The 24,305-nt window shown below is 31.7% G+C and overlaps 5 protein-coding genes across 5 annotated transcripts; 1 reads left to right on the forward strand and 4 right to left on the reverse strand.

The window, feature by feature from the left end:
• Nucleotides 1-446: 446 nt before the first annotated feature.
• Nucleotides 447-2,673, forward strand: LOC105171690 (1-aminocyclopropane-1-carboxylate oxidase homolog 1). The gene is made up of 3 exons (XM_011092884.3): nt 447-1,140; nt 1,885-2,206; nt 2,285-2,673. Exons 1-3 carry the CDS (start codon nt 602-604, stop codon nt 2,546-2,548), a joined length of 1,125 nt encoding a protein of 374 aa, XP_011091186.1. The 5' UTR covers nt 447-601; the 3' UTR covers nt 2,549-2,673.
• On the reverse strand, nt 2,636-5,960 carry LOC105171717 (putative methyltransferase TCM_000336). Its single transcript, XM_011092921.3, has 4 exons — nt 5,852-5,960; nt 5,142-5,549; nt 4,050-4,322; nt 2,636-3,046 (listed from the first exon to the last, which is right to left on the reverse strand). Exons 1-4 carry the CDS (start codon nt 5,924-5,926, stop codon nt 2,723-2,725), a joined length of 1,080 nt encoding a protein of 359 aa, XP_011091223.1. The 5' UTR covers nt 5,927-5,960; the 3' UTR covers nt 2,636-2,722.
• A 5,142-nt stretch (nt 5,961-11,102) lies between these two features.
• Nucleotides 11,103-13,108, reverse strand: LOC105171716 (1-aminocyclopropane-1-carboxylate oxidase homolog 1). The gene is made up of 3 exons (XM_011092920.3): nt 12,451-13,108; nt 11,735-12,056; nt 11,103-11,637 (listed from the first exon to the last, which is right to left on the reverse strand). The coding sequence occupies exons 1-3, from the start codon at nt 12,972-12,974 to the stop codon at nt 11,386-11,388; spliced, it is 1,098 nt and encodes a 365-aa protein (XP_011091222.1). The 5' UTR covers nt 12,975-13,108; the 3' UTR covers nt 11,103-11,385.
• Nucleotides 13,109-15,387: 2,279 nt separating this feature from the next.
• On the reverse strand, nt 15,388-16,964 carry LOC105171689 (1-aminocyclopropane-1-carboxylate oxidase homolog 1). The gene is made up of 3 exons (XM_011092881.3): nt 16,417-16,964; nt 16,008-16,329; nt 15,388-15,794 (listed from the first exon to the last, which is right to left on the reverse strand). The coding sequence occupies exons 1-3, from the start codon at nt 16,962-16,964 to the stop codon at nt 15,543-15,545; spliced, it is 1,122 nt and encodes a 373-aa protein (XP_011091183.2). The 3' UTR covers nt 15,388-15,542.
• An 840-nt stretch (nt 16,965-17,804) lies between these two features.
• On the reverse strand, nt 17,805-20,358 carry LOC105171688 (uncharacterized). Its single transcript, XM_011092880.3, has 5 exons — nt 20,146-20,358; nt 18,600-18,714; nt 18,414-18,503; nt 18,223-18,321; nt 17,805-18,108 (listed from the first exon to the last, which is right to left on the reverse strand). The coding sequence occupies exons 1-5, from the start codon at nt 20,211-20,213 to the stop codon at nt 18,010-18,012; spliced, it is 471 nt and encodes a 156-aa protein (XP_011091182.1). The 5' UTR covers nt 20,214-20,358; the 3' UTR covers nt 17,805-18,009.
• Nucleotides 20,359-24,305: the final 3,947 nt, after the last annotated feature.

Here is a 24,305-nt window from a genome sequence, read left to right on the forward strand (position 1 = left end):
TATATATTATATAGAAAGTTGAAAAATAAAAAAAATACACAGATAAAATAAAAAAATACAAAAACAAATATTAGATATATTTTATCTTATTTCAAAAAATACAAAAACATGATCCAGACATAGTGTGTGATTTCCAAACTTGTGGCTGCTAACGAATTCCCGTCTCCAAGACCCAGAACCTTCCTCTACTAATCCTTAGCAATTAATAACCTTCACATCCACAGTATGAGACTGATTCAACAAATTTCAGTTAAGGCCCCTACCCCTATATATTATTATTAATTCTCCCAAGCATAAGACATTAATTTACTCATTCATTTAATATGAGACTCTATTTGAACAACATTTAAAGTGGTCCTAAAAAACGTTTAATAACCTAGGAGCATAGATCATGATGTATATTTAGTCTTTTGAAATATCTTGACAAAAATTTGAACACACATAGTAAATATAATAACGTCCAACCTTAATTAATAGGTCACAATAATTGGTGGCAGAAAAAAAGAATAGCAAACAAGATATTCATATGAATTATATGAATCAAACTAGTCCATAGACACTTCCAGAAAGCTTCTTCAGTTTCTAGCCAAGAAAAACAGAAATGGTGCTTCCCAACAATATCAATGGAGGAAACCAGGCAGCAACTGAGCCAAACTACGATCGGCAAAGTGAGTTGAAGGCCTTCGACGACACAAAGGCCGGCGTCAAAGGGCTCGTAGACGCCGGTATCACCAGGGTTCCGAGAATATTCCATCATCCACCTCAAAACTTAGAAAACATCACGAAGAAGAGCGAGTTCAGGTTTCCTGTAATAGACCTTGATGGCGTTAACCATGATTGTCTGAAACGTAAAGAGATCATCGACAGGATCCTAGATGCATCGGAGACGTGGGGCTTCTTTCAAGTGATTAATCATGGGATAGACGTAAGTACTTTGGAGGAAATGGTGGATGGAGTTCGGCGGTTCCACGAGGACACAGAGACAAAGAAGCAGTATCATTCACGGGACTTCACGAAAAAGATGATTTATAATAGCAACTTCGATTTGTTCAGTTCACCAGCAGCTAGCTGGAGGGACTCATTTAACTGTATTATGGCTCCCGATCCACCACAGCCAGACGAACTGCCTTCTTCTTGCAGGTAAGTTTTGTCCTGAGGCCGACAGAGTAGCTAGGGGTTGGACCGGGTTGTCTGCCCCTCTCATTTGTAATCTCAAAATTTAGAATGTTGGGAGGGAATTTACAATGAATGAGGTGTTAATTAGTGGTTTACTTTGAACAAGAAATAACCTAACAACGGCATATATTTTGTTGCTAATATGAATTTAATAAAAAATTTATTTGTTAATTAATTCGACGCTAATTTTAGTATTAATTTATTTCCCTAATTATTGGGTTATTTTCTTGTAATGGCAGGGGTTAGTACTTGACTGAAATAACATAAAAGCTTTTCTTGCTTGTTCAGTATTACACCTAACCTTTACTGTGTTCGTAGGGAAAAACTTGCATCAAAACTTTGGGATAATTGAAGAACAGAAGCGTTTATAGAATATTATATTAAGATCATATTTGTTTGGTACGATATGTTGTATTAACGTATAGTAATTTAGTATTAATTAAACAATCTTTTTGTGTTGACATATTTAGGTTGTTGATGTGGAGATGTCGTTGGGAAAAATTGCAAAAATGATAGATAAAAGAATTCAGCTCAAATTCTGTGATATAATAATCAAGAAAATTTGCCTTCTTTTATATTTTTACGAGTAAGATTATTTTATTCTTGAACTGTTATGTAGAAATATGACTTTTGAAGAACCGTTAAATAATCAAATCTACCATATATAGCATGAATGTGTCCTGATATGACAATAGTATAATGATGCAGGGAAATCTTGATGAAATACTCAGACCAAGTAATGGAGCTGGGGATCACTTTGTTCAAGTTACTGTCGGAGGCTCTGGGGCTCCATCCAGACCACCTGATTGACATAGACTGTGCACAAACACTTGCAGTGTTCGGGCATTACTACCCGCCATGTCCGGAGCCCCAACTCACCTTAGGCACGCCAAAACATTCGGACTACGGTTTCTTGACAGTTCTTCTGCAAGACAATCTGGGAGGCTTGCAAGTGCTGCATCAGAATCAGTGGGTTGATGTTCCTCCCCTCCCAGGAGCTTTAGTGGTCAATATTGCAGATCTTCTGCAGGCAAGTCTTTTCTAAAGTATTTTTGCACATTTAGGCAGAAGTGTAATGACAGAAACATGTCTGATTTTTTACTTTCAGCTGATATCAAATGACAAACTGAAAAGCGTGGAACACAGAGTCTTGGTTAGCCGTTCGGGTCCAAGAATATCGGTGGCAGCCTTCTTCGGCAGAGATACTTGTGGGGTGAATTCAAGGGAATATGGCCCTATTAAAGAGCTGCTATCGGATAAAAATCCCCCAAAGTACCGTCCTACCACAATCAAAGGATATACTAGTTACGTTCGTGCTAGGGGGGTTGACGGCAGGACTTCCGCGTTGCAGAGTTTACAGCTTCAAGTGTGAATTCTGAAGAAATACATGAGATTATTGGAAGTTCCAACTGTATCAAGACCCCTTTATCAATCTTTTCAATAATTATGGGCAATGATATATATGATATACCTTTATTAAGTTTTTTGGAACTAAAACATGATACTGAAGGGATGTTTTCCTGCCATCTGATTTCTTACTACATTATCATAATTTGGTAAGAATAAGAGCAATGTCAATGAACGTGACAGCTTCTTTGGCCATCTCTTGATCCAGCAATCTCCCGTATTCGTCAAACAACTCGTCCAATATTGCCTCTCCAAAGTGGTTGGAGAGCATGGATTCTTGGACTGCTCTCACTGTTTTGGCGACGGCCACACCGGAGCTGGTACAATCCGTCTCCTTTTTGAGCACCTCCCCACGGTCCAATTTGAAAGAACCCTCCTTTCTTACTTCATCTTCTATTTCTTCTCTGGATGGACCGTAATAGTGAACATCGTAAGAATCCACCTTTTCCTCCTCAACTTTACCCTGCAACCACAAACACAGTTACCTACCTATGTTCATATGATGAATTTCTTTAAATATATGTAAGATCATTGTCCTAAGGCAAGAATGATTTTAATTCAATGTTTTCAAACTTTTTGTAAAGCTGGAAAAATATAATTTTAGCCATGTAATTTAGGGAGTGATAACTTTGACATTGCCCGAATAGATTTTTGAAATTTAATCCTATAATTTTAAAAATTTTGATAATTCTAATCTATTTTCAATCAATTTAGCCAGAAAATTATATGTGATTTGCTATCATTTTTGCAACTATTTTCTATTCTCTTTCTTTTGTCTTTCTTTTGCTTTTTACTATTTTTTACTGTCATTCCTGTATTATTCTTTATCCAGACCCACCCCTCAATCACTACCATCCAAGTGTAAAAATCTTGGACAGATCGAGAGGATTAAGATTTGTTGAAATTCATATTTATATATTACATTGTTAAACTAGCTATTGTATCCTAATCTATATGCAATATATTTAGAGATAATTATATTTACAACTTCTAACATACTATTTGTTTACATAAATTATCCATCATTTGTATAATTATATTTATTAAAAAATATAGATAATTTGTGTATGTGATTTGTGTAAATAATGTTAATTTTTTTAATTGGATGTATATGTAGTTTTGCATAATTACAAAAATCATCATTAACAGTCAAAAAATATGGATAGTTTGTGATTTTGTGTAAGGATATTGGAGGAATGTATGTGTAATTTTTCAAAAAATAAGATCAGTGAGTTGTATAAATGATCTTGACATTTCTGATAATGTATATGTAATTATCCAAAATACGGAATAGTTTATGTAAACGGACTATAAATCAAATAATATGATAGGCCTATTAAGAAACGGCCCATTCTACCACCAAAGGGAGATGGAGAATAAGCCCCTTCTTAATGGGCCTGTCAGAATATAAATGTAATTATAGTTATTTAAAAATATATGGTTGGAGTTGGAGGTGAGTTAATTACCTGAGCAACGAGGATGCTGAAAGATTGATAAAGAAGTTCCCAAGGAAATATGTTGTCCTTGCAGTAAAAGTCTGGACTGCTTCTTCCCGTCAACAACAGCACCATTCCTCCTCCCCTCACAACTTCTTGGGACCGACAGTTGAGGAACAGTGAGAAGTCCTGTCGGAACTGTTGGGCGTACGCTTCGCATACCTGTGCCGGGCTGTTTTTCGTTATGTAAATGCTTTTTCTGTTTAACGACACGCCTTGCTTGTCGTAAATTCCTGGAGGAACCTGCATTTAAACTACATGATTGTATTTTGTAACATGTGTATCACGTGTGGAAAAAAGCATGTGCCAGACCACGCAAGCTTCAACTCCTTTGTTGTTTGCTATGTGGGGTTTTGAATGAGTTATGAATTCTTCCAAGGATGTTATAAAATGTTGTAAGGTGTTCAGAAAACATTAACTTATATAATATAGAAAAACAAATTGTTGTTCTTTGTCATATAGTTATAATGTGGTTTAGTATTTTCACAGGCTGCAAATATAATTAATCCAAAAATAGAACTGATATATTTAATTAATAGAACGCAAAGACAGATTGATTTTTTAATTAAAGAAAATTGAATTCTGCATTAATTTCGACCAACTTGATTTTCAGTTATCTCTAATTCTGCATATACAACCAAATCTTTTTAAAGTTTGACATAATTATAAATATATTTTTTGTTATTTAAAAATTACCAATATTCTCTTGAGGTACGATGAAATTATGTAATCTTTTAGTAGAGATCTAAAATTGTCAATTTTATTCTCTTTTTTAAAAATAATAAAAAATTATAAGGAAAAAAAATGGGACGTATTGTATGAAAAAAAAATTAAAAATATAATTGTACATTTAGTCCGTAAAAGATTTTCAAAAACTTGAATAAAAATTTAATAAAAACTAATAGATTGAGCTAATAGTTGGACGACTATAATCTGTAATTGATAATTTTTTAAATAATAAGATGTTATTAATAATTATCTAAAAATCATTGAGTTGGGGTTGTAATTTAACCACAAAAAAAAAAGAAGAAGAAGAGGGCAGAGAGAAGAAAGAAAGCTGACCCTGGACAGCCAATGCAGACTGCTGAAGGAATACACGAAGTGAAGGCTATTCTCCGGGAAAAGTCTGCCGTAAAAACTGCCTGGATAAGCAGCTACATAAACTGACGGAGCCTCATCAATGTTCCTTCCTTTCTTCAACTCCTGGTACAAATCCGGCAATGCCTGGAAAACTGTGCTGAAATCATTGGTTGGAAGATCGTTCAGGCACACACGGAACTCCGGTGCAGCTTGCTCAACACTCTGAGTGGCCTTCTCGACGGCACCCACGAGTCGTTTAATGTACAGCAGAGCGTTCGATCCAGATGAACAGCCGAGGTCGGCTATGCCTAAGCTTTTTGGCCTTAGAGTAACGTACATTTGTTTTATGGCTTCCAGGGTTATGTCCTTCATCTTTTCCGCCACACTTTTCTGTCCACGACGGACAAAACAACAACTCTAATGATTTTTCCTACATAATTTCTCCTAAAATCATTGTCACTAGTCCAAAAAATTAAGGTTAACTCTCCTTGTTATAACTTTCTCCTACATCTGGGAATAGATTTGAGGAATCGATCATAACTACATCATGAATTTCAGTCATCAACGTTCAATATACGTTGATTATAAATGTCAAATATATTTAACTTCTAACTAATAATTACTATTACAATAGATCAACAGCTACTCTAAAAGTAAATCAATACCCACACGTCGGAAAAAAATGAGCAAACCTGAAGTGAAGAATTGTTGAAATAGCTAGTCTCTCCAGTCCCACCCTTCATGTGGAAGACTTTCTCTACATCCATGGCGCCTGGCGGAATGCAAGTTTTGGAGACAGGCTTAGATATAGTATTGTATAAGGGTTCAACATATCTAATATTTAATATTCATAAAAAGATAAAAAATGAAAACATCTATTATAAATATATTACATTGTCCTCTTTTGATATTTAGTGTAATCACATGTAAATTGTTTATGATTTGAAAAATTACGTCTAGTACTCTAATATTTGTTTTTATTATAAAAAAAAAGTCCCTCTAGTCTTTTAATCAAAATTCATATAATTTGCTAATATTAATAAAAAAAAATAAAATAAAATAAAATTTCATATTTATGCTTAATTGACTTATTATTCACTTAGTACAAGTCAAACAGATCTTTTCTGATCAAAATACCTTTGTAAGTATGAAGATATACCTCCTCATATTCATTATCATGTGAATATATACAAAGGTAATTTGTTTAGAAAAAAAATTATTTGACCTGCAATAAGTTAGTAACAAATCAATTGAGAAAAAATATAGATTTTCATCCAATCTTTTTACTAATATCGAGTGAAATTTGAATCTTTGAGGGGTCTATTTGTTACATAAAAATAAATGTCTTGGATACTAATTAAATAGAATTTCTCAAATCATATAAAATTTATATGTAATTACATTAAATTTTGATTAAAAAATTATCCCTTAACTTAATCACAAATTATCTCTGAGAGTTGACTTTCAGAACACGATTAACTGCTCTGCAATTAATGTCGTAAGCGAGAAATGTTTAATAAATCTATAAGATGGTTTAAATAATTAAGTCTAACAACAGACATAATCAATTATTAGTCAAGTAGTGATAATTTAGTCAAACAATCCTCTTTCTTAATTTTATGTTAACATACAACAATTTGCTTACTATGCATTAATTTGTTTGTTACATTGTAGCTGTCAACCAACATCATAATCAATTTAGTTTCAGTTTTTTGGATAAATTGCATAACATCCCTATATTTTTAAAATTTAACTAAAAACTCCCTGTATTAAAAAAAATTAGACAAATAACCTCATGTATTTTATAAAATACAGCAAAAAACCCCTCTACATTAGAAACTAATGGAGAGTGTGCGACACTCACCTATTATGGTCCTCATTTTTTGACCTTTTTTTTTATTACTTTAAGTATATAATGTTCATTTTGTCCCTCTCTTTTACATTTAAATATATTATAAATTAATTTATTAATACTATTATTTTATTTAAATATATTTAATTAACTTATATTATTTATTCAGTCCAAATATATTATAATAAATTATATTTATTTATAAAATATATTAATTTAATATAAAAACACCTAAAAAGTATATAAACTTTGAATTTAAAAAACAAAATATACAAAGTTAATATACTAAAATTCACATTTCAAATTAAAAGTTTGTATGCAATATAAAAGTCACTTATAATAATTATATATTATAACTTAATTAAATTATTATTAAATTAAATATATTTTATTTATTTCAAAATACTAATTGAATATCAAAATATTCAAAAATAAATATTAATTATTTTAAGTTATATTATTTATTATAAATAATGGTTAAATTAAATATTTTAATTATTTTTAATATTTAAAATTTGAAAAAGTCAAATTATTTTTACTTTATTTTAAAAGAAATTACCTTCTTCTCCGTCGCTGGCCATTATAGGGGCCGGTGATTGAGCCTGGGCAATAGAGGTCGCCCTTCTTCTCTGGACGAGGGTGATCTGGTCGCCGCCCTTCCAGAAGGGGGCGGTTTTTAAAGGGCGACCTCATTGGCTAGGTCGCCCCTTTGAGAGTAGGTGATGGCTTTGCTACTCACGTAGGTGGCGGCCGTCACTATCTAGAGATATATATATATATATATATATTATATTTTATATATATTATATAGTTATATTATTTTTTTGAATATATATTATATAGTGTATGTATAGTATATATAAATATATATATAAATAAATAAATTTATTTATATTATTTAAGATTTGAACCATTGATTGTTTACAATTGAAGGTTAATGGTTGATATAAGAAAGGTACAACGGGCAATTCAGAAAAAATTTAACGCTGTTAGCGCTTACCTAATGAAAGGGGGAAGATGCAATATTTTGAAAAATATAGTGAATTATTTACCTATTTTCTTAAACACAAATTTTTTAGCTAAATTTTGAAAATATAGAAGAATTTTATGCGATTTACCACATTTGTTTATGAGATGGAATGCATCAGTCAAACAATGCCAATATTATACTTTGATGCTATTCTCTTAATTATAAAAGAATTTATTTTTTTCCCTGTATATTGCACTAATTTTTAAATATTAAAAAAATTAATATTGAATTGAGAACGATATTGTTTTATATAGAAAAAATTTTATTTTTAGTCCCATTAGTTAGGCTCACATCAATTTTAGTCTCATTTGTTATGAGATTAGCACTTTTAGTCCCACAACTTATAAAGATTAGTATTTTTTATCCTTATGCACTTTTTCATCTATAATTTAACGAAGTATTTTTGATTTGAGAAAAAATTAGCCCCTTCTTTTAATAGTAGCATATGAGTGCTTCATTTGGCCTATTTGATTCACTTGTGGTCCTCACGATTCTTTTTGTTGCTTCTACTTGGATTCAACTTATAGAAATATGTTAAGGATATTATGATTCAATTTTTGTGAGAGAATATAGAAATCGCTATGTTTTTTGCTCTAATTTCTTTCAAGATTCCCCCCCCCCCCCAAATGTAGTTATATTTTTTCTCCAAAAATGATCCCAAGCTGGAAAATGAACCAATTTACACTCCAGTCAAAAATATTTAAGGATCACATATTAGGCACGTGTGCGACACTGTTAAATTATAGATAAAAAAAAATGGATGGGGATCAAAAGCGTATATTTATAAGTTACAGGACTAAAAATACTAACCCCTAACTTATAAGATTAAGAGTGAAACTGGTCTAACTTATTAGACCAAAAATATTATTTTCCTTTATATATATGTGTCATGTTTAGAAAATTTCAGTTTTTTTTTCTTTTTTTCCCGTTCTATTTGGTTCCATAAAAATTAAAGTAGTTGATAGTTAAATTGTGAATCCGCTATCATTATTTTATTATTTCAGCTTACGATCCAGTTTAGTTCGGTAATATCATAATTAATTATAAAATAATTAAATTTCAGAACAATTAATTATAAAAAATAATTATGGCAATTGAATTTATAATATAATAATTAATTATAAAAATACAAATTTTAATTAAATTTCGAAACTAATCATATTTCTATTTCAAGAACTAATCCACGAAGTAATAAATTAAAACTATGAGTTGGAGAAATACTAAAAATCAATTAACTAAATTCTTGGTACGAAAATAAAACTGTAGTTATATTAGTTAAGATCGTATTAAATGTAGTTATGAAAATAAAAATTTAATCCCAAAAGTGTGGAAAAAGGGGACAAACAATTACTTTTGCACTCAAAATGCAAATTTTTACTACCTCAATTGCAAGATCAAATGAACACTAAAAACAAGAGCAAAAAGACAAAAATATTGTTTTTCCCTTTTATATGGGACAATGACCACTTTTCATCAATGGACTGTGTTCAATTGCGGATTGAATTTTCTGTTGTAAATTATATATTTTATTTCATTTAATATATAGACATCACGTGTATAATTATGACATCATGTATTTAGTTAGAAAATACGTAGAGTGTGTACATTGAATGGAGTAGAAGATGAAATAGACATTCCAGTATAAAATTCGATCCGATTCAATTGCTAGTCTAACTATATAAATTGAGAGCACCCTTTTGGTATCTCATTTAATTTCAATATATCATTTATTTTTAAAATTTTAAATTAATTAATTAATAATTTTCTAACTTCTCCATTTATAATGACTTCTAAAAACTACCTTTTGATGGTTATTTTCTTTCATGCAATTTTTTACATTATTTATTATTTTTAATTTGTCGATTTTTTATAAATCAAAGTATTTATATTAATTTATTATCTTAATACATATTTTTTGGTACTTTATAAAACTATAAAAACTAATACTACAATTTATATAAATACTTTATATTAATTTATTTTAAAAATTATACACACATATACGATGTGCCACTTTAACTAGTACATATAGAACGAGATCTAACATGGTTGTAGGGCTACTTTGACGGCATAAACGAAGGAGATTCTCTATATAAAGATTGCATAATGAGACAAACACTATTTTTTAACAAGATTTGGTACCTGGAATCTTGCTAGTTAGGTAAGTTGTAACATTATTTTTTCTTAAATCTTCCCAAAAAATTATTGGCACTGTGACTAATTAATAAAATGCAGAATAAGAAAATGACATATCGTACGTTTCAACTACATAGAAATAATGGTTGTACGTAGCTACAGTACTACTGGCCTGGCGTTACAAATCACAAAAATATGGTGTATCTGATTAGTTTCATGATCAGGACATCATTGTCCCATTAGAATAAAAAAAAAGACATCATTGTTACTTTATTTTTTATTTGGAAGAGAAATAAATATATAAAGGGTAGATTACAGTATCTTTTTCTAAGTTTTGATATAATTATAAAAATATTTTAATTATTTGAGAAATTATACATACACGCATCAAATAGAAAAAAAAGAGTATGTAGCCCTTAGATGATGAGGAGAGAATTTCAAATTTACCCTTACAGACCTTTCTTGTTTTGGGAAAAATATAAAAATAAAAATTTAAAGATCAGTAAAAAGTAAATAATCCATAGAGGCTATTAGTTCATAGAAATACTTTCGGAAATTCTAATACATATAATTATGATGCATAATGTAAAAGGGGCATTTATAAAAATTGAAAGGAAATCTAATATATAAACTAACAGAATTAGCTTGTAACTAAACAAACATTAAAATCATGAATATTTGTAATTGTCCTAAATTAATGAACGAAATATTTATAATTATATCAAACTTTATAAAAGGCCAGCTGTAATGTAACCATAAATAAAAGAGAGAAAGATGTTGCGAAAGATGACGTCCCGTATATACTATATTTAGATCAAACCGCCGGTATGCTCAATTTTCTTCAGCAGTTAATCATGGCACACTTAAGAGAGATTAATTTGGAGAAAATGATAAATGTCGCAAGCAGATTTCTTGATATGCAGCATTGTGGGATGCCAAGAAATAGTTGTCGATCATAGTAACTCTGGGAGTTGGACTGTACAAATACACTGCAAAGCCTGGTTTCATCCCTTTATTAATTCACAGCAAAGCATAATAACTATGAAAAAGCATCAGTAAACATAGGAATTATTACAACCTCAACCAGACACAATTATAATCATCCATGTATTTGTTGAACCACATTTGGTTAGATTCTCATCACATGAATGCTTGTGATTGCTTAGTCCGTAGGGTCGGGCTGTCATTTCTAGGAATATTCCAATTTCTTAGACTAAAAAGTCTAACAAAGCTGAAGCTTCGTGATCCTTTTTCGTGTTGTAGTGCAGCGAGTATTCTCTGACTGTGGTTTCCCTGTACTTGGGAGGATTATCATCGGACAACAACTCTTTAATAGGTCCATACACTTTTGGTGATGGGATCAAACCGGTAGTAAAGAAACACGCGACCGATAACCTTGGACCAGCCGGGCTTGCCAGCACTCTATGTAGTCCGCTCTTGAAATTGTCGTTTGATACCAGCTGAATATTTAAAAAAAAAAAAAAGAAGTAATTTCAGTACAATAAGTGAAACAATTTTCTTGCATCTATTTATTTGAGCAACAGTAGTTTCACTAGCCTGTAAAAGGTCTCCAATGTTGACCACCAGCGCTCCAGGCACAGGAGGAATGTCAAACCATTGGTTGTTGTAAAGAACTTGGAGCCCTCCAATGTGGTCTTGGAGTAGAACGGTCAGGAAGTCGATGTCGGTATGAGCGCTTGCACCTAAGGTGAGTTCTGGCTCCGGGCACGGTGGATAGTAGTGGTACAAAACGCCGAGCCCATCAGCACAGCCAATGTTTTTCAGATGGTTTGGGTTGAGATTAAGAGCCTCAGATAGTAACTCGAATAAATATCGACCTAATTTTGTTACTTGCTTGGAGTATTCAACAATGATGTCTCTGCAAGGGGCGAAGCCATAGCCAACTACATGTCAGTACTCATTTGTACTACTGTGTATAAAAACACCAACACAGCTCTACATAAGTGGAAAATTACAATTTTCATCCTACAACTACATGTACTAATTTCTGACCAAAAATGTCCTTAATGTGCTATTATTGTTCTTCATCATTGTCAAAATAAATTTCCAATTGACCAAAAATACCACTCAACACATATTTACACTACGAAAATTGCATTCCCCCCCCCCCCCCGACAACAGCACAGTGTAAGTATTGTTGCGGACTTAATTCTCACCATTTATACATATAAAAACTTTGGGTAAACAAATTAAATCTCCAAGAATATATCATAACGCATGAAGTAAAAACATATTCAGCCACAGCAAATTACCTGCATTCCAGGGGCAAATCCTCCGGATCAGGAGGCGTAGGAGCCATGCAGATGTAAGTGGTGTCTCTCCAGTCAACTGATTCGGCCGCGTAAAGATTATAATTACTGTTGTAGACCACCGTTTTCAAGCCATCCCTGGTGTACCATTGTTTCTTGACCTCAGCATCTTGCTCGTAGAATCTCCTGACACCTTCCAGCATTTCCTCCAAAACGCTGCCTGGAATCCCATGATTAACCACCTGGAAGAACCCCCATTTCCCCGACGCATCCCTCACCCTGTCGACCACACTTGTGCGCAGGCTCGGGTTTTTCTCGACAGCATCAATGTCTATCAGCGGGATAGCAAAATCATCGGCAGGGGCCCTGTCGAACCCATCTGTCTGCGAATAGAATATACGAGGGACCTTAGTGATCCCAGCGTCGACCAGCCCCTTGACACCAGCTTTCATTTCATCGAAGGCTTTCAGCTCACTCAATCTGTCAAAATCTTGCTCTTTCGTCGCAGCCGGTTCTCCAGTTCCCATTTTTCTTGGATTAAGTGAAGAGGAGATGGATAGAGATGAGGAAGACTTCAGTTCTTGCAAATGCAATATTCGTTGGCTTTTTTAAGTTATGCTGTGGAATCAAGAAAAACTTTTCCAACGAATTGCAGCTAATAGGGTGTTCCTTTTAAGGAGCTTTGAACTAATTAGTTTTAATATTTTAACAAACTTATTTAATTTTAATCCTACTAATACAAAATTAATACTACTATCATCTTATAAGTTTCATAAAATTTAGGATCAATTATAAGGACTCTCTTTAAAGAATTGTATTTTTTCAAACAACAAGGAGTATTTGTAATTATGGCAAACCTCATGGGAGTCTGTTGAATTTCTCCTAAAATTTAAAATAAGATCTAACACCTTATAAATTTTAAGGTAGATTACCAATATTCCTAATTTTGACAGTCATCTAACACCCTCTTCAAAAAGAAAAAAAAAATAACAGTCATCTAACAACTAATCCAACCCGTTAATATCTATTAGATTTATACTAATTTTTTTTTGTGAATTGACAAAAATATTCTTCAAGACTAGTACATAATTACCTGATTTGGGGTGCATTAGACGATCTCGATCGTTTTTGGACTTTAGTTCATCAACCAAAGTGAACATATATGGAAAGGATATTCTATAAAAAATGATGTCTTGTCGCAACTATAATCGGCGAGTAGTGGTGTCTGTATATTCGGTGTAAGAACAGCATAAAATAACTACACCACAAATCAAACAAACTAACATACATGTATTTTAGTTTTGTAATTATGAACTAGGTTTGTTAAATGGAAGGATGTTATTTTATTTTAGGGATGATTACATTATTTCTTCTTGAGATTTGATATAATTACACGTAATATATTTAAGTTTAAGAAATTACATCTAACACTCCTGATTTTTGCTTTCATATAACAAATAAATCCTCTCGTTGGTCAAAATTCATTGAATTTGTTAATATTAACAAAAAAAAAACTGAATGAAAATTGATATTTATCCTCGATTGACTTATTACAGGTTAAAAATAATTTTTTTTGAACTAAACTACCCTGATAACAGTGAAGATATACCTCCTCACATGCATTAACACGTGAAGATGTATCGGGTAATTTGATAATAAAAAAATTATTTGACATGCAATAAGTCAATCAGATGTAAATATAATTTTTTTTAATATCAACAAATTCAATGAATTTTGACTAACGGATGGACTTATTTTTTAGACGGAAGCAAACCTCATGAGTGCTAGATGTAATTTCTCAAACCACAAAAAATTTACATATAATTACACCAAAGAAAGTGTAATTATCCCTTTATTCTAATTTCCATCTAATAAATATCCATAATAATTCTTTTTTTTCTCAAAAAAATAATTGTTTTATTTATATCCTACTCGGATTCTACTATAGAATGCACATACTTTTTGGATTTTACGCATAAAATAATTGGATTCGAGTTGAGTTTTATCCATTAAATTTTTAGTTATTTTTTTCATATTAAATTTGAAAAAATAAAATAATTTCAAATTTTAGATTAGATCAAACAATAAAATTTCTTAAAAAGAATGAAGTAATTCTACGTGATTTTCGTATCATTAAAATATGTTAAAAAGATTTATAGGCTATTTCGATCATCTTTGAAAGAAAAATCCAACCCCTAACCACTTTCTTCATGAGGGGTCGTTGATTATTGTGAAATTTCATTATTTCGACCATCATTCGAACATTCCTTTATATTTTACTATTTTCTAGTGAACTTTGTATATTTTTTTTATTTTTTCTAATTATCATTTGGACCTAATATTTTAATGGAGCATTACTACTTTGGTAAAGATATTTTTGGACCAAGTCTCCTACACTATGTTTGTTTTCATTTCCAACTTATTTCCGAAACAAGTCAAAACATACTCAATGTTCGCCATCATTCAAAAACACCTTATTTAGGTGTTTTTAACTGTTTTAGCATAAAAACATACATCTATATACGCACATATATACATAAATATATATAAAAAAGGCATGATTTGACAATGAATAGTAATTTTTGTCTCCCAAAATACAATATTAAACATATAATACTTATTTTAAATTATCTCCAAAGACATGATTTGACAATGAATAGTAATTTTTGTCTCCCAAAACACAACATTAAATATATAATATGTATTTTAAATTATCTCCAAAAACAAATCCAAACATACATACTATCTCTAATACACACTTGTTTATCTTTGTTTTTCTCTCTCTATTTCCACAAAACACAACAAAACACTCAGAAAATGAATCCAAACATTATGCTAGGGTTTTGAACAGTCCAAACTTTTGCCAATTCCAAGAGTCCTGTTTCTCCTGTACTAGGATTATGATTCTTTTCCTCTACTATTTTTACTTTCCAGCGCAAGTTGCTAGAGCATCGGAGATGTGTTGTCGTTATTATTTAGTTTCAATTGCTCCAGCTCCATCATATATATAGGATAATCAGAAATTAAAAATTACACATTTTGAAGCGGTAGAAAAGCAATTTTTCACCTATCCCATTACAGGCCATGATATATATTTAGATCTTGAAATGCAGCAAGGGGGAAACCCCATCAAGACCTTTAGCGTAGGAGTAGGAAAAAAACTCCTCTACAGTTGTTTCCCGGTACTTTGCTGGGTTATCTTCCGACAGCAAGTCCTGGATTGGCCCATACAGCTTGGAGGATGGCATGAGTGCAGTGCTGAAGAAGCACGCCACTGATACTCTTGGACCTTCCCGATTTGCCAGAACTCTGTGCTCCACACTTTTGAACTTGTCATTTGATATAAGCTGAACGGAATATCACACATGATACTATAATCATAATCACAGAAATTGATATGGGTAAAACCAAAAAGACCAAAGCACAGTCGTTATCTAACAAAAATGTCCAAACATGACAAAGAATCTGTATCTTTTTACGGGGAACATAGTACTGGCATATCTTTGATATCATGAGTCATCACCCCTTCTAATGTAAAAGAGAGAATTGGATGTACATGCCTGTAGTAGATCTCCAATGTTAATTACTAGAGCGCCAGGCACTGGAGGAACGTCAATCCACTGATTCTCTGCAAAAATTTGCAGGCCTCCAATGTGGTCTTGTAGGACCACGGTAAGGAAGCCGTCATCCGTATGCTTGCTTGCTCCTAAAGTCAGTTCCGGCTGAGGGCACGATGGATAGTAATGTCCCACGAAAGCGAGCCCATTGGCACAATCCATGTTTGTCAGGCGACTAGTTTCAAGACCAAGAGCCTCGGACAGCAAGCCAAATAGCCGAACCCCCAAGGTCATTACATGTCTTGAATACTCAATTTGTATGTCTCTGCAACGAAAATGGTGACCATGTAATCTATATCAGCCTAAATTTCTTTGAAAAATGAACTTTCCAGCTGAACTTCATCGTGTATACCTGCATGAAGCTGGCAATTCTTGGGGCTGGGGTGGAGTAGGAGCCATGAAGCAGAAGAAAGTGTCCCTCCAATTAGCAGCTGGTGAAGCGTACAGATCAAAGTTGCTGTTGAACACGAATTTTCTTGAAACATCGCGCGTGTAGAATTGCTTCTTCACCCCTACGTCTTGTTCGTTAAATCTACGTACACCACGAAGCATTTCCTCCAGTACACCAACAGGAATCCCATGGTTCACCACCTGAAAGAAGCCCCATGTCTCCGATGCATGCCTAATTCTATGGACGATCTCCTGGCGAAGTGTTGAATCGATTTCAACACCTTGAAGGTCGATCACAGGAATGGTGAAATTCACCTTGGCTGTATCGCCTGTTCCGCTCTTCGTGTTGTTGCGGGGAAGAAGGAAAATTTGAGGGACGTTCTCGACGCCTGCATCCACCAATCCCTTGACTCCGGCTTTGGTATCGTCGAAAGCTCGTAGTTCCCTGGCGCGATCAAGCTTGGATGCAGCAGAATCCACGGCTCCTGTCATGGCCTCCATGATTTTCATTTTCTTGCTGCTCTGTTTGCTGTTGTTGAAGTTTATAGTTAATGTAATTAATACTGATGTGGAAGTAGATATTTCAAGCTGCATTCAAATTAGGCAACTCTTGGACTGTTGGGATGATGATCAAGATAGTAAAGACAAACCATTCACTTTGCAATTTGTGGTCCCTTCATTGATTTGATATATAGGACAATAATTACACCGGCAACCTCCATGTTTTGATATTTAATTATTTTAAAAGAAAAAGAATTATTTCGAAAAAATATATATATTGACTTTTTCTGGATCTACTCTTAAAATTATTTCTTTTATTGGAAGATAGAGAGAGAGAGAGCTAAAATTTTTATTCAAAACAAATTTAGTTGAATGAAATCAACCACAAGTAAATGTAATGTATTTATATGATCACTTTTTTTAAATCATATACCGATTGCATTATAAGTATATCCAACAAACAAGGTCTAAATTAGACTTTTCCAAAAGAGGGAGAGGGAGAGAAATAAATATATAAATATATATATATACATATCTTTACGTATTTTGATTTAATTAATTTATATTCTGTATAGATATACGATACATAAAGATAAATCAAAACTCACTGAACCTGTGTTCTTCAAAATCATAGATAAACATTTTGGAAATTTTCTTTTTGTTGTCTTTCGTACAGTGGAAAAATGAAAACAAAAAAAATAACAATTCCCATAATTACCTTTACAGTTTGGTCTTCACCTGCAGAACAGATAGTCAGAAGAAATACCATCCAGAATGGACCTAAGATTAAATCAATACATTAAAAGCAAAATAATGTACTGATTCAATAATGAAACAGATGAGCCATGATTACTGCTCTGCAATTGTTGCTTAAAATTAATTTGTGAGTTGGAAGTGTAAGTTATACAAATATCAAAATGTTGTCCCATGCCCAATCTAACATAGTGGAAAAGAAGGCATGGAAAGAAAAATCTTGGAATGCTCGTTGGGATATAACCTTACAGAAACTTATCCATTGTAACAAACCAAACTAAAACCGATCTTGGATGTATTCTTAATTTGTTTTCGCTTTAGGAGCCGCCCTCTTTGATCTCCTTGGCATTGAGTTCTTCATGCCGATGAAGAAGAGCAGCGCCCCAAGCAAGGCCAAGCCCTAGTCAAAAGATTTAAACGAGCGTGATCAACTCATAGGGAGAAGTAACCAATGACATAGTCAAACTTATTTCTACCAACTTATTGGGAAACAGTTTTCAGAGTCGCTAACCACCTGAGTGAACTTGAGAAAGAGCTCACTGAACTCTTTCTTGTCAGCATCGTAGTTGTAGAAGTCATACAAGATGGCTGCTGAAATTGCTTGATGCAAAAGCTGTTTTGAGGGTGGAAGGAAGAGAATGAATTAGTAACACAATAAAATTCACAAGATTGGTAAATAAACAATGATTGGATTAATATACATACCAGGATTAAAGCTCCAAATGAGCTGCCAAACACAAACAGGAGGCTTCCGAGAGCTTTCATAATGATGGCGCCTAATATCAAATGTTTCACCTAAAACCATAATTTGTCGAGTTATTCAAAGTGATATAATGAAAATTGTGTGAGATTTGCTATATTAGATTAAGCAAAATACAGATAGCTCCTTACATCTACATGTGGCACTTGAAATCCAGTCTGGGTTGTAATATGCTTGGAGAAAACATCAAATTTTGGCTTTAAATTCTTTGCCGCTGGCCCACCATCAACTCCGAATTCATTGAACCTGCAAACAGAAACATTGAACTTTAGGGTGCATAAGAAAGTTCTTCACACATAAATAGCTATTATCCATCAATGGGGCAAAGAGAGGGTACAAGGTCAGATGTCGACCCTCTTATTGGTACAATTCTCAAATATAAATAAAGTGAATTGATATGGTGCAATCACCAGATTTAGCGACTCACCAAAGCTTCTATTATGTAGAAAGAGAGTTGACTTGACATTAATCAACTTAATACGACTGTGTATTAGGAATATATGAATATTTTGCATGATAAAGTCTAACCATCACCATGTTAATACGTGAAAAATATTAGCAGATCATATTAACAGTTAAAGATTTCTTTCATCATAGCCTGCAGTTCAGTGACAACAGCCAACATTTTTTTGAACTCTCAGTTCCCTTGTTTAGGGATAGGAAACTCAATCTGAAGAACAATTGTAAGCAAAAACATGAAGATAAAGAGCAGCACAATTCTTTTACTGGTACACAATTTACTATAAACAAAACCAAGTAGAACGAAAAGTTGAGTTCTAACGATTCCAAATCCAGAATCTATTGCAGCAAAATGCTGATCAAGATCTACAAAAAGTAACAACTAGAGTAGCAAATTACCGACAAACATAGTTGGACATGAGTCTTATCAAACCTATCCTCTTTCACAGACATAGAATAACTGAAAATAGAGATGGAAAACATCATTCCAAACAAGGAAAGATGTAATATTAAGGAGACCAAAAAGATAAACAAAAACATCCATACAAGTTTCCAGAAAATATTTTATCCATTCTTACAGTCCTAAGACTGGATGTATTCAGGTAAATCAATAAAGTCTACAGGAAGTTAGCTCAAAAGATTATTACAACATAAGATTCAAAACACCTAACGTATCATCACAAACAAGAGAAACTCTTATCCTGCAAAGCAAGATTGCATTGCTGAAGCAAAAGCTCCAGAATTTAAGTGAGTATCAATTATAAAATCTCCATATATCTGACATAATTCTGACATTATAAACTAGTCAGCAATTAGATCCCTCACATACAAGAAAAAACAAAAAGGAATGAAATTAGTAAAACCCAGAGATGAAGTCAGAACAAGCAGCCGCATAGTAAAAAATATCAATGTTACGAGCTTAATTTGAATTGAATGGTTAGTATTCACTCCAGTCAATCAAACAAAATCAAGCAGCAGAGGTATTTAAATTTCAAGTTTCAAGAAGCCAGCAGATCCAATCAAACAAAACCACTAAAAATTGCAACCTAAAAGGTAAAAACCAGCAAAAACCATCATTCCTTGTTCTCCGTACTTCACAAAGAACCCACATAAGCTACTAAAAACTCAAAGAAGAAACAATGGCAACAGAAGGAGCACGAAAAGGAAATCGCAGATCTGATCTGATCTGAGCGAGAGAAAGAAGGAGCAGGTCCTTACTCTTGATAGGCGGAGAGAATGAAGACAGAGACGAAGAGCAGTCTACCAAGGAAAGAGAGGAACGCCATTGCAGTACGGAAAACTCAAAAGTGAGAATCTCTGCTCTCTCTCTCTCTCTCTCTCTCTCAAAGTTGAGTATGGTTTCTCTATCTAGAATTGGGGGTAATGAAAAGACAGAGATTCAAAAAAGTGGGTCGGAAGAGATAATCAAGGGCCCTTGTACTTCTTTTCAGTCCTTCAAAACTGCTGCTCTGCACTTCCTTTTCTTTTTTCCTTTTTTTTTCACCTTAAAAAAGAACACTCAGAATACAGAAAAAAAGGGATTTGTTTTTTTTTTTTTTTTAAATACATCAATATTTCAAACTCAACCAATATATTATTATAAAATTCAATACGCAATAGATTAATATTTTTAAATTAATTAATAAATTTAAAATAGATAAATATTAATAATAAATTAGACTACATAAACATTCATATGACCCGAATTCACTGCTTTGTAAGAATAATAACTAATTATTTATCTGAACGAAGCTAATGTTTAAAAACAAGTTGAAAAATAAATTAAGGGGGTCATCACACCGTTCTTTTTATAGATTCGTAGTCACCCTCTCCTCATTTTAATTAACTTATTACCATTTTATTATAGATCAAATAAATTTTTTTTAATCAGATTATTTTTATAAATTTTAACTTTTATAAGAGTAATTTGGGTCCAATATATAAAATTATATTCATAAAATCTACATAATGTATTATTTATATTATATGCATGCAGAACTTTTCGTTACAAAATATTTGGCGCACGTGAAAATCAATCTGAAATCATTTCTTCATTTCCAAAGTATTGTAATACAAACAAAATAATTTATTTTTGATGAATTTTATATTTATCCTAATTAATTTATTATTTATTTATTGTAGGTTAGATAAATTTTTTTATGGTCAAATTATCTTCATATGTCTTCATGTATTAATACATATGATAAAGTACATTTTCACCGTTATAACTATAGTTTAGATGAAAAAAAATTGTTTCACCTACAGTAAGTCAGTAATAAGTCAATTGAGAATGAATATATATTTTCATTCAATATTTTTGTTAATATTAATAAATTTAATAAATTTTAATTAATAAAAAAACTTAATTATTAAATAAAAGTAAATTTTAAAGATACCAAACTATAGAAAATTTAAATATAATTATACTAAATTTAAAAAAAAAAGCGCAAATAATGTAATTATCCCTATATTAAACCTAATAGAATGGGCGTGTAATATCCCCTTGGGTTAATACGGGGTGATGTATCCACGTGAGTAGCGCGAGTACAGAAATTTGAAATATATGCTGCTTTGAAGGGAGTGTCCTTCTAGAGGCACAGGGGACACGTCTAACGAACCAATCACAATTTGCCCACCATGTAATTTTTGCCACGTGGCATATAGCACTCCAGCTCGTTGTCTTTGTAACTGGTACGTTTTAAATGTTTATGAATATACTAACCAACTATATATTAAATTTTTAAAAAATAAGGGATGCGGGATACTAATTCATATGCATTGAATATAAGTGTAATTACACTTTTTTGTCATAAGATTTAGTGTAATTATATATAAATTTTTTATAATTTAAAAAATTATATTTAACATTCTTAAAATTTGTTTATACCTAATAAATAAGTTACTCCTTAATCAAAATTCACCGAATTTACTAATATTAATATATTTTTTTCAAAGAAATATATATTTATCCCAAATTAACTTATTAATGACTTATTGCATGCCAAATATATTTTTTTATAATTACATTATCCTCATAAGTCAGTAATAATAAAACAACCGAGGATAACTATCAATTTTCATTCCATTTTTCTGTTAATATCAGCAAATTCAGTGAATTTTGACTAACGAACAGACTTATTTGTTAGACGAAGCAAACCTCAAGGGTGCTAGATATAATTTCTCAAACTATAGAGGGTTTACGTATATTTACATCAACTTTAAGGAAGGAGAGTGTAATTATCCCTTAAATATAATATGAATTTAACCTTATTTTTGTATTAAGGGGAAAAAAATATATTTTAATACAAGTTCTTACCAATTATATGTTTTTGTTGCGAATATTTTTCATTTGATTCAAATTTTGTATATATATTTTTTTAACTAATAATAGTAAATAAACTACAAAAATTCATCTCCATATGTTAAACAATATCTCGATTCAATCAATATATCAATATAACTAACAGTGATAAAAAAAATTATAATAATTCATATGAAATCATGATCAGACAAATACCCCACGTTCAGTGAATTTGATCAAACCCATGAATTTAAAATTAATTTTTTTGATAATAATATACTTTATACTATGTAAGTTAAGAAGGGTCTTCATCACTTTATATCACAATACCAAACAAAAAATATAAATAATAATAATAATAATAAACTAAGAAAATATGGTTGAGTAGTTGGAAAGAATATTAAGTCAACACATAATTTAAAAAAAAAAAGGAAAAAAGAAAAAGAAAGATGAAATTCCAAGTTGGCCGACAGGAAATTTCTATGTAATTTCTGCATCTTAGAAAAGCTAATCATAGACAAGTCTTTTACCAAAAATATATATAAGTCCAAATATTCATATATATATATATATATTATATCTGTATATTTGAAAATTATTTTGTAGATATGACATATATATACATATATATATATAAGATCTTAAGGTGTGATATAAAGTGAAATATCAACTTATAGTAAAATATTTTAACTAGAAAAAGTATAGTATGAAATTTTGAACTCGGATTTAATTGTCACTAATTTATATAAAATAATTTTACGTGTAAAAAAAAATATTGAAATATTAAATAAGATGTAATTCATTAAATGGCTAAAAGCAAAAAGAATATAAAAAAATTAGCATGTGAGGGCACGTTTGAAGCTATGAAACAGATCACAGATCACAGATCTTGGGGTACAACATTTATTTAGGTGATAGGAATATTAATTGTGCTATGATGAGGTTTTTATGTTCTCTGAGGGCACCTTCTCATTGGCTTCCCTTTCCCTTAAAATCTACATATGTTTATTCACATCATGATTCAAATTCAATAATGGTTCAAAGCATCATCTTTGTGCAAACCCTATTATTTTAAATTATAGGTTGCCTTCTTTCTAAAGTAGCCCATACATTTGCATTCAATATATTCCAATCGTTGTATCATTTAATATATTTAAATTTATCAATTAAATTAATATATTAATATTTTTAAGTTAAAAGTATATTAAAAATAAAGAAAAAAGAATCACCATAGAAGATACTACATGTCTATATTTATGGGATTCAAGACCATAACTTTATTAATTATAAGATTTCAATCTTACCATTCGAATAACACGTCGTTGGCCATGGGCTGCCAAGGTAGCAATAATTAACCTGGAAGGGGATTCTTCCTCCCCCGAAGGTTGGACAATGTTAGCTTTAGTGATTTAGCTACTTAATGATAGTTTGATTTTTTCTCAAAAAATAAAAATAAAAAAAGAAATAAATACATAATTTGTTTTATGAAAAATGATCTATTCTTACTGTTTGAACCCGCATCCGGTCGTTTGAGTAAATTGACCAAAGTCAGCGGCTAATTTTGAATCTAATGGATGTGCGTGAGTCAACTGGGAACCATATCACTTCTCCGATGCTTTCCCCTCAAATTCTTTCAAGTTAACTCACTTCACACAAAGTCAAACTCCTTAGGTGTTACTTCAATCTAATAAGAGGCAGCACGTTTTTCTCCTAATGAATTTAAATTTTTTTTTTTGGAAAGGTCTAGATATAAAATGATACCGTGTCATTGTCATTTTTACTATTCCATGGCATTTGGTTATTGCTAATTATAACAATACTTTTCATCTACAGTGTACTTTTAACAAGTCATTGTTTTATTTATTTATTTATTTTTTATCAATGAAATTTTTGATAAAACAACGTTGTATCTTTCTAATTTGATCTCATACGTAGTCATTTTGTTGACATCGAGTACTAATTGAAACTAGCTTTCCATGGGTAACTCAAATGTTCTTCGATTTCTTATTTGCTTTTACTGATATATTTCTTATTTTCTCCCGCTTGTTGCATGTACCGATTGGTTACTCACGTTCTT

Source organism: Sesamum indicum, linkage group LG10 (assembly GCF_026168435.1).
Source record: "Sesamum indicum cultivar Baizhima isolate 11 linkage group LG10, ASM2616843v1, whole genome shotgun sequence".
NCBI classification, from domain to species: Eukaryota; Viridiplantae; Streptophyta; class Magnoliopsida; order Lamiales; family Pedaliaceae; genus Sesamum; species Sesamum indicum.

What these genes read in the sequence shown, in the direction of transcription:
- LOC105171690 (XM_011092884.3), top strand. Translation starts at nt 602, where the DNA reads ATGGTGCTTCCCAACAATATCAATGGAGGAAACCAGGCAGCAACTGAG. An exon ending in GAACTGCCTTCTTCTTGCAG is followed by an intron (nt 1,141 to 1,884) that starts GTAAGTTTTGTC and finishes ATAATGATGCAG; the next exon opens with GGAAATCTTGATGAAATACT. An exon ending in ATATTGCAGATCTTCTGCAG is followed by an intron (nt 2,207 to 2,284) that starts GCAAGTCTTTTC and finishes TTTTACTTTCAG; the next exon opens with CTGATATCAAATGACAAACT.
- LOC105171689 (XM_011092881.3), bottom strand. Translation starts at nt 16,964, where the DNA reads ATGAAAATCATGGAGGCCATGACAGGAGCCGTGGATTCTGCTGCATCC. An exon ending in GAATTGCCAGCTTCATGCAG is followed by an intron (nt 16,330 to 16,416) that starts GTATACACGATG and finishes TTTTCGTTGCAG; the next exon opens with AGACATACAAATTGAGTATT. An exon ending in ACATTGGAGATCTACTACAG is followed by an intron (nt 15,795 to 16,007) that starts GCATGTACATCC and finishes TATTCCGTTCAG; the next exon opens with CTTATATCAAATGACAAGTT.
- LOC105171716 (XM_011092920.3), bottom strand. Translation starts at nt 12,974, where the DNA reads ATGGGAACTGGAGAACCGGCTGCGACGAAAGAGCAAGATTTTGACAGA. An exon ending in GATTTGCCCCTGGAATGCAG is followed by an intron (nt 12,057 to 12,450) that starts GTAATTTGCTGT and finishes CGCCCCTTGCAG; the next exon opens with AGACATCATTGTTGAATACT. An exon ending in ACATTGGAGACCTTTTACAG is followed by an intron (nt 11,638 to 11,734) that starts GCTAGTGAAACT and finishes TTAAATATTCAG; the next exon opens with CTGGTATCAAACGACAATTT.
- LOC105171688 (XM_011092880.3), bottom strand. Translation starts at nt 20,213, where the DNA reads ATGGCGTTCCTCTCTTTCCTTGGTAGACTGCTCTTCGTCTCTGTCTTC. An exon ending in TTCAAGTGCCACATGTAGAT is followed by an intron (nt 18,504 to 18,599) that starts GTAAGGAGCTAT and finishes TTATGGTTTTAG; the next exon opens with GTGAAACATTTGATATTAGG. An exon ending in CATTTGGAGCTTTAATCCTG is followed by an intron (nt 18,322 to 18,413) that starts GTATGTATATTA and finishes CCCTCAAAACAG; the next exon opens with CTTTTGCATCAAGCAATTTC.
- LOC105171717 (XM_011092921.3), bottom strand. Translation starts at nt 5,926, where the DNA reads ATGGATGTAGAGAAAGTCTTCCACATGAAGGGTGGGACTGGAGAGACT. An exon ending in GTCTGCATTGGCTGTCCAGG is followed by an intron (nt 4,323 to 5,141) that starts GTCAGCTTTCTT and finishes GTTTAAATGCAG; the next exon opens with GTTCCTCCAGGAATTTACGA. An exon ending in TCAGCATCCTCGTTGCTCAG is followed by an intron (nt 3,047 to 4,049) that starts GTAATTAACTCA and finishes TTGTGGTTGCAG; the next exon opens with GGTAAAGTTGAGGAGGAAAA.